This window comes from Sclerotinia sclerotiorum, genomic scaffold, assembly GCF_000146945.2.
Source record: "Sclerotinia sclerotiorum 1980 UF-70 scaffold_31 genomic scaffold, whole genome shotgun sequence".
Classification (NCBI taxonomy): domain Eukaryota; kingdom Fungi; phylum Ascomycota; class Leotiomycetes; order Helotiales; family Sclerotiniaceae; genus Sclerotinia; species Sclerotinia sclerotiorum.
The window spans coordinates 145,031-156,461 of record NW_001820805.1 but is presented as its reverse complement, the minus strand read 5'-3'; the positions used below and the strand labels follow the sequence as shown (position 1 = coordinate 156,461).

Here is an 11,431-nt window from a genome sequence, read left to right as displayed (position 1 = left end):
TCAATTACTACAAGGGTAAAGGTGACAGTTGATCTTTTTAAGGTCAGGATGCTCCTTATCTGATTTAAGGATAGTGAGGAAAGATACAGGAAGTAGAAGGGAAGTAATGCTTGAAGGTAATATCTTTTGGATGGCTTGATGCTTGATGCTTGATGCTTGATGCTTGATGCTTGTTGCTTGATGCTTGTTGCTTGTTGCTTGTTGCTTGTTGCTTGTTGCTTGTTGCTTGTTGCTTGTTGCTTGTGCTGTGCTGTGCTGTGCTTGTTGCTTGTTGCTTGTTGCTTGTTGCTTCTTACTTCTTCTTACTTCTTGCTTGTGGGAAGAATGGAGAATGAATTGAGTGGCTTTGATTGATCCCGTGCGTTATTACATCATGAAAGACGTGGGTCCTCTCTTTTTGAGTTTGGTGTTTCGAAATTTTCGAAATTCTAACCCATCGTTGAAAAAAGTGTTATATCAATATTACTTTTTATTCTTTTTATTGAAAAGTCTGAAACCTTTTCGGAAAAAGCTTGGAGGATTGTGATCTTTGGTTCAGGGGTACTCCTATTGTTTGTAAGTAGGTAAGTAAGTAATATATACTATGTACCACGAGAAGAAGTCCATAGAAAAAAGAGAGGAGAAAATCACAGAGAAGGTTCAAGGATCCAAGGAAATCTGCTGGAAATGACTAGGAATATTGTATGACGGACAGCAGTTTAAGTATGAAATGACGATTAGACTTGATTTGTTTAAAATAACCTCAAGATGTCAACATGAATGAGATGGTGGTCTTACAAAACCGAGCAGGATTATGGTGTGATCTCTACTCTGTATATTGGGTGCCGAGTAGATTCACAAAGAGGAAATTAATCTTCACTTTGAAATTCAAATCTTCTTCTTTGCGAGATGAAAGGTGTTGCTTGTTGCTTGTTGCTTGTTCAATGTTGACCTTGTAAGAGCTGCTTCTGGTGTTGAGCTCGGTTGGTGGGGGGCGGCACTGGGGGAAAGCTTATAGATCTTTCACACCATGACTAGTGGCAACTTGCAAGCTTCAGGAGACGGACGATTCATAAAATATTTGTACTCAAACTACTCAGACTACCTACTCAGACTACTCACCACTACTCACTAACTAAAACAACTCAAAACGATAATAATACGAACATCCAAAAAGAACTAAATGAAGAATAGGGACGGTACTACGGCGCTACGATAGGGTCAGTACTAAGTCGACTCGGTAGGCTCGGTAGGGGCTTCACTTCCGCCTTTAAGAAAAAAAGAAATGGAGACGGTACATATCACGATTGTCATCTAGAGAGTAAACGTCAACAACTAACTGGAACTAAAAGTGCATATCAACGTTGTCAGACTCTCCATAGTTCCATAGTTCCATAATTCCATAATTCTTATAATTTCCTTACGAAATTTTGATCGTTTGGTGCTTTGCATTGGGTCTCGCAGGCATCCTAATAATCAATCTACCATAGGATGGTATCCGGCTTCTCCATATCTGCGTGTCCTTTGGTAGGTATCATTCATTGATTCACCTGGTGGGTGTCGTGGGTGTCGTGGGTGTCCATAATATTTTCGGGATGCATTTCCTAGTTTCACGATCATGTACCAATATACATCCAATATGATGATGACTGGAAAAGGTTCAACTCCACTTACACTTTCTAGCGATGCAGTGCAGTGCAGCGCAGCGCAGCCAGTGCAGACTGTGCAGTTAGCAAAAGAAGTGACACACAGTGACCACGCGTGAACACTCGAATCAAGAGTCTTTGACTAAAACGTCAAACTCACCGAGACGAGCGAACAAATTGAAATCGAGTACCGAGTTCCTTTTTGACCTGCGTGTGTTCAAAGGCCACTGGAAAGGAAAAAAAGAGACACCCACAATAAAATCCAATCCATGAAAAGGATACCCAATTTAACTTGACCCCCACTCAACCCATTTGGGAAAACTCCCCAAGTGTGAAATTTGAATTAACCAAAACGATTCTTGTTGACCCCCTTCATCCATGAATCAAGCCGTCAATCCATGAATCCATAATCCATGAATCCTCGAATCCATGAATCTCTAACCCGACTATCTGGATATCACAATCGAGGGAAGCTTTTTAACTCTTGCATACAGGAAGCGGACGGCGTCACGGCACGTTGCATTTCCCTAGGTCCTAGGTACGTTTTAAACCATCCTTCCATTGCATTTCCTTCTTTACGGAGTACTTTGGCATCCTTGAGTCTGCCATAATATATTTCGACCACGATGATTGGCTGATATTTGCCAGAGTGGGAAACTTAATCCATTCTCGGGAATGTTCTAAGGGTAACACGCTCCCCTGAACAACATTTTGATCTTTTCCTCCAATACTTCATCCTCGTTGCTACAGTCTCAGATTATAATGGAAAATATTTGTAGTGCCATTGTACTAAATCCGTTGTCCTCCACTCAAATTCTTGCCTTAATTGATTAATAAAACGGTAGATAGGGATCTTTTTTTTTTTTTTTCTTTTTTTTTTTTTTTTCTTCTGAATCACTTGCAACCCATTCAAAATCCAACCACTTTTCTTTCCCCTCTTGACTCACCCTCTCACTTCCAACTTCTCTCCTGCTCGCTCTCTCTCTCTTCCTCTTCCTTCAAAAGGGAAGGTTTCTGACCGTTGTGTTTGGGAGGTCCGGGATCATTCTCGGTCAGGGGTGGATCAAGCATAATTATGTGGCATAATTGGCACTTTCGGAATTTACCAGAAAAGTATAGCGTCACGGATTCACAGGTGTCAAGGAGATCTGCAGCGACGTATCCTAGTACTTGACGGCTTTATCAGGGTCCACTGTAGCCAAGCTAGGGAGATACACCGGGGCATGGCAAAAAAAAAATGCAAGTAGGAGAGGGATGCCCATCGCCCCCTCGGTTTGGTTTTCTGAACGGCTTCTTTTTTGTAATGTGAATGATTGCGTGCGTACGTAACTGTACTACACGGTATATACAGCTTAATAACTTTTTTAGTGTTTGATTTTCATAAGGGAGAATTGATTATAGGAATGCAATTGATAGTTTGAAGTCCTACTTATTAGAATCATCAAGAATATAGATTTTGTATCATGGTGTATATATTGTACTGTTATTTCCCTGATAGAGAAAGTGTATAAATATATTTAAATAATAAAGATTGAAAAATCAATATATAATTAAAAAAGTTTCTTTTTTATTTTAATTTTTCACTATATTATTATACTTTATCTTATTTAAACTTGGTATAAATTCAAAAATAAAACATGTAAATATACTTATACTATTAGATTTTTCTTCCTCAATAGATTTAAATAAATCATTTAACTCATCATCATCAGATATACAATCTCTAATATCATATATTCAACTTTGTAAAACAGAGAATACATCATTCTACTCAAAAAGCGCATTACACACCGTCAATATTTCATCATCCGCTCATTGTCCTATTGTAACCCCCTTACACCTGAAGCTACTCGAGTAGAGGACTCGCACAAATAATGCCTACATGCCTACATACCTAATACCAAATACCTAATACCTCATACCTAATACCTGCCTACCATTCTACCCAATCTACTCAGTAGGTAGTAATCAGACAATATCAGACAATATCATCCAACCATATTGGAATAATATAAACCCCATCTGGTTGGTCATTTCCGAATTGATACACCCCCCTCTCCAAGTTCGAACCTCTTTAGTCTTAGTTTCCACAATTTCGCAGTTGATTATTTGCCTGAACCAAGTTAGTGAAATCGGCAAAGGGAAAGGATGGTCTCTCTTTTACCATACTTGGGCTGGCAAATCTTTTTGGGTGTCACGGCCGATTAATTTTTTTGAATGGGTACAGTACAACACTAAAGTAACTCCAATATACTCGAACCTTCCCAACCACAACCTACCACACACACACCTTTTCCCACTGTTTTCCACCCAAAAATCTCTCTTTCCGAAAAGAAAAAAAAAAATAAGAGAGAGTGAAAAAGAGAGAGCGCGCGCGAGAGAGAGCGAGAGTCAGAGTCAGAGAGAGCAGAGAAAATCATTCAGCACAGCTCAAGAAGGAGAAAATAAGAAGGGATTCGATGCAAATTATTTTTGCTCGTAGCTCTTCTGAGCTTCCATCCTAAGAAAAGAAGAAGACGACGACGACGAAGAAGAAGAAGAAGACGACGACGAAGAGAAGAAGTAGATGAGAGGAAGAAGAAGAAGAAAGAGAGAAAGAAAGAACAAAAAACATCCAAAAAGTTTCAATCAATTCCAGTCGACTTTTCTTCAAGCAAAAGATACCCATACCCCATTATTATTTTTGTACTACCACAATTTCGAATCCAAGTCACGACCATTCACTCTCAAACCACCAAACTACCAAACTACCACTTTCTTTGCAACACCATACCACAACCATACTACAACCACACACACACAATACACACACAATACACACACCTTACCTTACTTCACCTTACCTCATCTCACCTTATACAATACCAGAACCTCTCAACACCACACCATATCTGCCAGCAAAAGATATCTACATCTACCTCGGTTTATACAGAACTTGTCACAAGAAAGTTTATATTCCATATTCTATTAAAGCTGTATCCTTCAGCCTGCGGAGCATCAAAGCTCACGACTCACACCTCCTATCAATATGGCATCACCAACTGAAGCGACGGTTCCCGCCATACCGCCAACTTCTTCTCTGGAACCCGTTACCGCCAATCCATCACTGGCTGATTCTCCTTTAACAAATGATTCATCAAGCACATCTTCTTCAGATGCAAATGGAGGAAGCACACCAGCAAATACATCTGCTAGTCGTACGCCATCAATTAAGAGACCGAAGCTCGGCACGAGAAAGTCGAGCGGCACTATAATAGTACCGCGTGAACACCCGCGCGTGGAACTAAAAGAAGGGGATGAGGTCTTTGACGAGGATGATGCCAGAGCCATGAGTCCAAGGAGGAACAGTGAAGATTTAGAAAAGATGAGTCAAGATGCCAGAGCGCAACTCAACGAGTATGTTACCCTCCCTTCCTACTCATGAATAACGTGTAGACCAAATGACACATCACACACAATGCTAACCCACCTCCTTTTTCAAGACATGCCAAACTCCTTCAACAATCTCTCCTCGAAATATTCAATCGAATCGAAGCCGTCAAGGAGGAACACGATAAACTGGATAACAACAATAAATTCTTGCAAAAGTACATCGGAGACTTAATGTCCACGTCGAAGATTACATCAACTGGTGCTGGAGGCCGAAAGAAATAGCCATTAGCCGTGGAGACCAAGGAAATAGAGGAGGTATGTCGTAAAAGGAAAGCCCCACGGCATCAGGTCTGGTCAGGTCGTAAAAAGAACAAGCATAGCAAAGAAGACCGAGAGGTATAACATGTGATGCGCGGGACCAGGAAAAAGGCGAACCAAATATTGATACCCCTCACATACATACGATCACACACACATACCTCTCTCATTAACGACTCATGATTTTTCCCATTAATGATCATTGCAAAGAGCTTGCAAAGAGATCACAAGGAACATCACCACTGCCTCCTTACTACTTTACGACATTCTCCACTCATTTCCTGGTCTCCACACAAATTTACAGTTCTCACATACAAATAACACAGCTGGCTGTATTATCAGCATCGGCATCTCAACATATCTTGCAACAACGACGACCAAGCGACTCAGAAGGGGACGAAGATGAGCAGGCATTACAATGGCGTACTTTTTTTCAGTTTTGGGTTTTCTGGTTCAATTTAATTCATCGAACATCCTGGAGCTTTTATTCCGGAACCTCCATTTTTGATTACTCGGTTTGGGCACTTGCTTTCGTTTTTGGCAAAGGAGGCGGGGTAGGCTATATCATGGCATTATTGGCATGGCTTTGGCATTCGAGCTTTTTCTTTTTGGCTTCTCTGATGGCATTGCATTCGGAACTGGCTCTGGCATTACTTTTTATCATTTATCATCATCAGCGACAGGCGTTCATTTTCTTTTTTTGATTTCAAATTCTTTCGCTCAACACACTTGGTATTCACACTTCGAAAAACACACACACACACAAATCGCACATATCTTTTTACGGGAAAGCAAAGTCATCGATGCTTTATCTATGGTCCTGTGGGCAAATTTGCCATATAAGACGATCTTATACCATACCCTTGGAGTAAATATTAGACTGGAATGGATGGGATGGAATGATTGAAATCGGGAGAAGGTGAATAGGAGGCGAAGCTGATATTTAAAACATTCATACTGTTATTCATATGCAGCTTGACGGGGCAGGGAAGCAAATATGTTGAGGAGTAAATGGTATGGATGGGGTTTGGGAATGATTTTGAGATGAGGGGTTTGCTTGAGAAGGAGGAAGAGAAGGGGAAGAGAAAGTGTGTATTATAGATGCAGTACAATACAACACAACAATACAAATTTATGGTTTAATGCAACAGGATAAGGGTGTGAGTTTGAGATTGGATGAGATAGGATGTATACTGTGTTACATACATGACTATACTACAATGATGATGGGAAGTTGGTTACCTAAATGATGGGAAGTGGATTACGGTGTATGATATATGATGTATGGCATTGAAACATCACCATATCATTGTAAGATTCAGCATACCTATATGTACTAAGATACAATATATGAAATGCTTAACTTGACTTGACTATTTATCTTTATAATACAACTCAACGCAACATAATAGAATACAATAAAATGAAATAATAAAAGAATTCTGAAACCTACTCACCGCACACCATTAGAATTCGTGACAAAAATCCCTGCAGAAATCATATTTTCCTATTTACAATTAAATATTAATTAAACTTTTTTTTCAATGTTGAATAAATTTAATTTAGAAAATTTTCAAATCTTTTTCTTTTTAAATTTCAAGATTTATTTCAAAGATTATATTAAAAGGAATGACCTCACACAGGGAATAGTGGGAAGCTGATAGGGCAGAACTGAGGTAATATTGGTCTTATAGGTTAATCTCTCTTTTAAGTTCTATAGAAGTGCGAAGCTCTCTGTAAGAGAGCTTCTCAATCTAGTCCTAACAGGACTAGTGCCCTGTGCACGTGCTACGCAGGAACCATTCACTTTAACAAATTCTACCATTACTATAATTTAAATCTTTAATTCAACCTATATCTAATAATACTACTACTTCCAAACAACTCATCTTGAACAAATATTACATATTAAGAATCTTTTTAATATTCTCTTCAATAATCTTATTTTTATTTTTGTTTAATTCATTATTCATCTAATTCTTATAATATTCTTTATCCCCCTCTCTGTCACACTCAAGAATACTGGGTAAAGTATCTTGTATTAGAAAATACTAAGCTAAGGAGAAAAGAAGAAGGAAAATAAGAGTAGCGAGTTTTCCTATGATTAAATACAAACGGGGCATGCCATGTGACCCGGAGGTGTGAGGCGTAACACTCTCTAACTCTCATATATCTATTCTCTCTTTTTATTCTCACTTCCTATACTTTTCTCTTTCTTTTTCCACTTTTCTCTTCCTCTCCCTTTCCCTCCTCCTATCTTCCTACCCTTCCTCCACTTCCCCCTCCAACTGTCAACACTCCCCCTCCTACCCTCCCACTCCCACTCCCACTCCCACTCCAACCTCTACAAAAACCCATCACCAAAATACCACTTATCCCCCAAAAACAGACCCAAATAACAAAGTTTACTCCATACTCCACAGTACATAAACATCAAATACAAAACCAAGTGATAATAGTATTCAAGATTGAGATGGTGTGGGAGTGGGAGTGGGGAGCTGGATAATAAGACAGGAAAGGCTGTAGACACATTTATGGAAACAAAACAGTATTCTTCCTCCTATATCATCTTTATACTTCTTCTCGGTTCTGTCCCTTCATTATTACATTGGAATAACAAGTGATATGCTCCTCCACATCACTTACCTGTATATCATTTGATACAAAAACTCACCGTGACATTCATTTTCACACCTACAAACAATATCCTCATATTATATCACTAGGAGCTGTGCAAAACTTTTAAACAATTCTTCTTCAATACATTGGTATACTACAATCTCCTTTACCTTCCTCAACTAAAAAAATTAACCGAATAAAACAACTCCAAGACCCCCTAAGATGCAACAACAGTAAAGGTAGTAGTGCAAATAATAACCACGATAACAATAACCGGTAATAAAAGACCTAATAACATCGATCCCTATACCATAGCGGATGAAAACGAAAACGAAACAAATGAACCAAATGAGTAATTTTAGTCTTCCCGTCTCAAGTCTCTAACGCTGCTGGCCTTCGTCGGAAACGATAAACACTCAAAGTTTGAGCTACAACTTCTGCCTCATATCCTCATGGCTTACTCCTCCTTAAATATTATCAACTGCACTCAAAACTGCCCTCTCCGAATCCTTTCCTCTACTATGCCCACTAGCATTCGATTGTCTCGAGGCCTTCCTTAATGAAGGAGAAGATCTAGGTTCATCCTCATCATCAATAGCTTTTGAGGATGCAGGAGTAACGTTCCTTTGTCTCTTGGTACCCATTACATTAGTCGATGTGAAAAGATGTGATGACCTTCGAGTAGAACTACCACTTGTATTTCGCTGATTGTTGGAGCCAATAATTTCTGCTTGACCTCCTGGACTTCGACTACTATTTTCTTTATTGCCCTTGGCGCAACTTAATGAAGAGGAGCTTAATCTTCTGGAATAAAGAAAACGACCTTCTTCAATTTGAGATACAAGTCCTTCAGGTGTATCCGGTGCACCAAGTGCACGTGGTGTTGGTACACGGTCGATGCAGGGTCTGCTAGGCCCTCTTTGCATAGATGGCTGCCGAAGTGCAATTGAGCTCACCAATGTAACTTCAGATTCATTTTGCGGTGTATTATCAGGCACAGGTGGTAACAATGCTTCACATAGAGATTCGTACGCGCCCGTACTCTGCATATCATTATTTCGAAATGCTTTCTCAATTACCATAGGATCCGATACATTTCGTGTACTTCCTGCCTGTTCACTAGAATTACTTGGGAGATCTGGCATAGAAGTATCGGTCGAGGTTCCTTGACGACGCCAGCCTGGGAAGGGACGTGTCGATTCTGAAGTGAATGGGTCAAAGTTCGGAGATTTTGAGAATGATGGTGGTGGTGGTGGCATAGAATTCGTCTGTGAGGACATGAACTCAACGGCTGGGGGCTTTCGTGGAGAGTGGGCATGAGCCTCACGATCTTCTTCTACCCGTTTTGGTGAAGAGTGTTGAGTATAGAAAGGTGCGACAAGGGAGACCTGGCGCCACATAGTCGCATTTGGCCATGCAATAGAAGAGGCTTCGAGAACATCTAAGAGCTGTTAGTTCGATAATTCTGTCATTGTGAACATGCTAGTAAATAAATATACCTAGCGGGGCATGCTGAAACGAGAAAGCTACTAGATTCTTGATACGTTCAAATGGCATAGAGAGATTATCTCGTGGAACACCTTCTGATACCACCACCTTCACGCGCCCAAGGTCGTCTCCCGGGTTCCAGTAACTTTGTGAGAGAAGTTCTCGATGAAAAGCAGGAAACTCGAGTTTTTTGTAATCTCCCTGTTTGTCGATTTCTGTGAGTTGTCAGATCATATTTACCCTCAGTATTCCAATATATAGTTATGCTCGTGTCTAGTGCAGGCCAGATGGAGGTTCTATATTTACCGACGCTAGTTTCGAGAACTGTTGGCCATGGGCCATTTCGATGAAAAAGTTTAGTACTAGGGACTCGTCAATATTGTTACTTTCCGCAATAAATGGCCGGGACTTACCTAGCAATTCGTCCATCGACAAATACACGGGCTTCAAATAGAACATTCTCGGCATGTCTGCTACTAATCTGATGTATGTAACGGCTGGCTTCGGGATTTTGCCAAGAATGGATAGATATTCTGAAAGATTCCCCAGCAGGCAAGCTTGGGACGAAACAAGTGACTGTGGGAAGTAGTAGAGCAGCGCCCTGCGATTGATGAACTTCTGCGATTACATCAGCTCTAAAGGCATTCGACTTCTAATTGAGTGCAGGCACATACCGGGATCCTGAACAACTTGACAGGAAGTTTTGAACTCTTGTAATGGAATCTTGCATAGTTCGTTTGGGAACATGAGAACGTCCCAGTTCTGATAACGCATTTCGAAAAACTTGCAATTATTAAGAATTAGGAGTTTTGAGTTGATAAGCTGTGGCAAAAGCCCAAGCAAGTGCTGAAGCAAATCTTGAACAAAAGTTGAGGCAGAAGAGATAAGATCGTAGATCGGAGGGATACGCAAAAATACATGCAAGCCATAACCAGGTAACAATTTATCTAGAGAGACTGATGAGGGCAAGAACGAGGCATTGAGTTGGGAAGGAACGACCTGAATGGACGTATCCCCGTGCGCAGATATGGACAAACTCTAACAATTAAAGGTCCAACATCTGTGGTCCTATCCCTGGGGCTCCTTACTACGTTATCCACAGATGTATTTGGGGAAAGTACTATTTGACATGAACGCAACTCTAGAGAAAAAGGGCCATAGTTGAAGAAAGTTTGATATCATATAGTGCATCACAATGAAAGGTACCTCAAAACTTGCTCAAATTGATATTCATATGTACAAATCCACCTTCCTTTACAATGGATCTCCAGCAGCTCTAGCCTTTTCTCCTGGTTAGTACAAAACAATTTGCGGAACTCATGGACATTGCTACTTACTCTGACTGCAGTTGGGCCACCCAATTCTCTCTCAAGTCCACCCTCAAACTCTCTTGGGACAGATTGCTTATCTGGGTACATCATGCCCACGACTGTGCAAAGTCCAAATACAGATAAAACAAAAACGCCCAATTGAAGCGCAGCCGTTCCTGGCTTTTGATGTGTGTATTCTTCTGGTGAGAACATGCCCAAAATATCATTGTCTTCATGAACTGGCTCTCCATAGTTTCTTCTCTCTTGCTTATCCCACCAATCGGCATGAGGGTCACGAAATTGACGCTTAACTCTGGGGGGGTTGATATATCCTCCGTTCTTCATACTATGTTAGTCTCTGTCTCAGAAATCGACTTCGGAACAAACTGACCATGCCGGGGTCTTCAATATCGGTCTTCGTCCTGCTCTGTCAGTGCATGCTTCTACATGATACAATAACTGCGATCAAGTTGACTGACCAACTGTGGATAAGCTGGATAAGCTGGTCCGCTGGAGGCAGCAGACTGACTGGCACATCTCTGTGGGATGAGGGTAGCTTGACGTGGGATGAGGGAGGTTCGCAGTGGTCGCGCTGCTGCAATACGTCTAGAGAACATCTGCAAATTATTCATTAGCAAAGTTGAGATCAATACGGTGACTTCAATATATATGGCATACTTTGAATGAGCCTTCGCGATT

At 40.6% G+C, this 11,431-nt stretch overlaps 5 protein-coding genes across 5 annotated transcripts; 1 reads left to right on the top strand and 4 right to left on the bottom strand.

The window, feature by feature from the left end:
• Positions 1-2,234, bottom strand: SS1G_14273 (predicted protein; the record flags this gene model as incomplete). Its single annotated transcript, XM_001584768.1, has 5 exons — positions 1-344; positions 434-546; positions 1,147-1,181; positions 1,465-1,700; positions 2,168-2,234. The coding sequence occupies 5 exons, from the start codon at positions 2,232-2,234 to the stop codon at positions 1-3; spliced, it is 795 nt and encodes a 264-aa protein (XP_001584818.1).
• Positions 2,235-2,576: 342 nt separating this feature from the next.
• On the bottom strand, positions 2,577-2,696 carry SS1G_14272 (predicted protein; the record flags this gene model as incomplete). Its single annotated transcript, XM_001584767.1, has 1 exon — positions 2,577-2,696. The coding sequence occupies one exon, from the start codon at positions 2,694-2,696 to the stop codon at positions 2,577-2,579; it is 120 nt and encodes a 39-aa protein (XP_001584817.1).
• A 1,957-nt stretch (positions 2,697-4,653) lies between these two features.
• SS1G_14271 (hypothetical protein) lies at positions 4,654-5,279 on the top strand (the record flags this gene model as incomplete). Its single annotated transcript, XM_001584766.1, has 2 exons — positions 4,654-5,021; positions 5,108-5,279. The coding sequence occupies 2 exons, from the start codon at positions 4,654-4,656 to the stop codon at positions 5,277-5,279; spliced, it is 540 nt and encodes a 179-aa protein (XP_001584816.1).
• Positions 5,280-8,401: 3,122 nt separating this feature from the next.
• SS1G_14270 (hypothetical protein) lies at positions 8,402-10,196 on the bottom strand (the record flags this gene model as incomplete). The annotated part of the gene is made up of 5 exons (XM_001584765.1): positions 8,402-9,375; positions 9,434-9,637; positions 9,729-9,784; positions 9,836-10,040; positions 10,097-10,196. 5 exons carry the CDS (start codon positions 10,194-10,196, stop codon positions 8,402-8,404), a joined length of 1,539 nt encoding a protein of 512 aa, XP_001584815.1.
• Positions 10,197-10,676: 480 nt separating this feature from the next.
• Positions 10,677-11,408, bottom strand: SS1G_14269 (hypothetical protein; the record flags this gene model as incomplete). Its single annotated transcript, XM_001584764.1, has 5 exons — positions 10,677-10,703; positions 10,760-11,071; positions 11,124-11,154; positions 11,216-11,338; positions 11,386-11,408. 5 exons carry the CDS (start codon positions 11,406-11,408, stop codon positions 10,677-10,679), a joined length of 516 nt encoding a protein of 171 aa, XP_001584814.1.
• Positions 11,409-11,431: the final 23 nt, after the last annotated feature.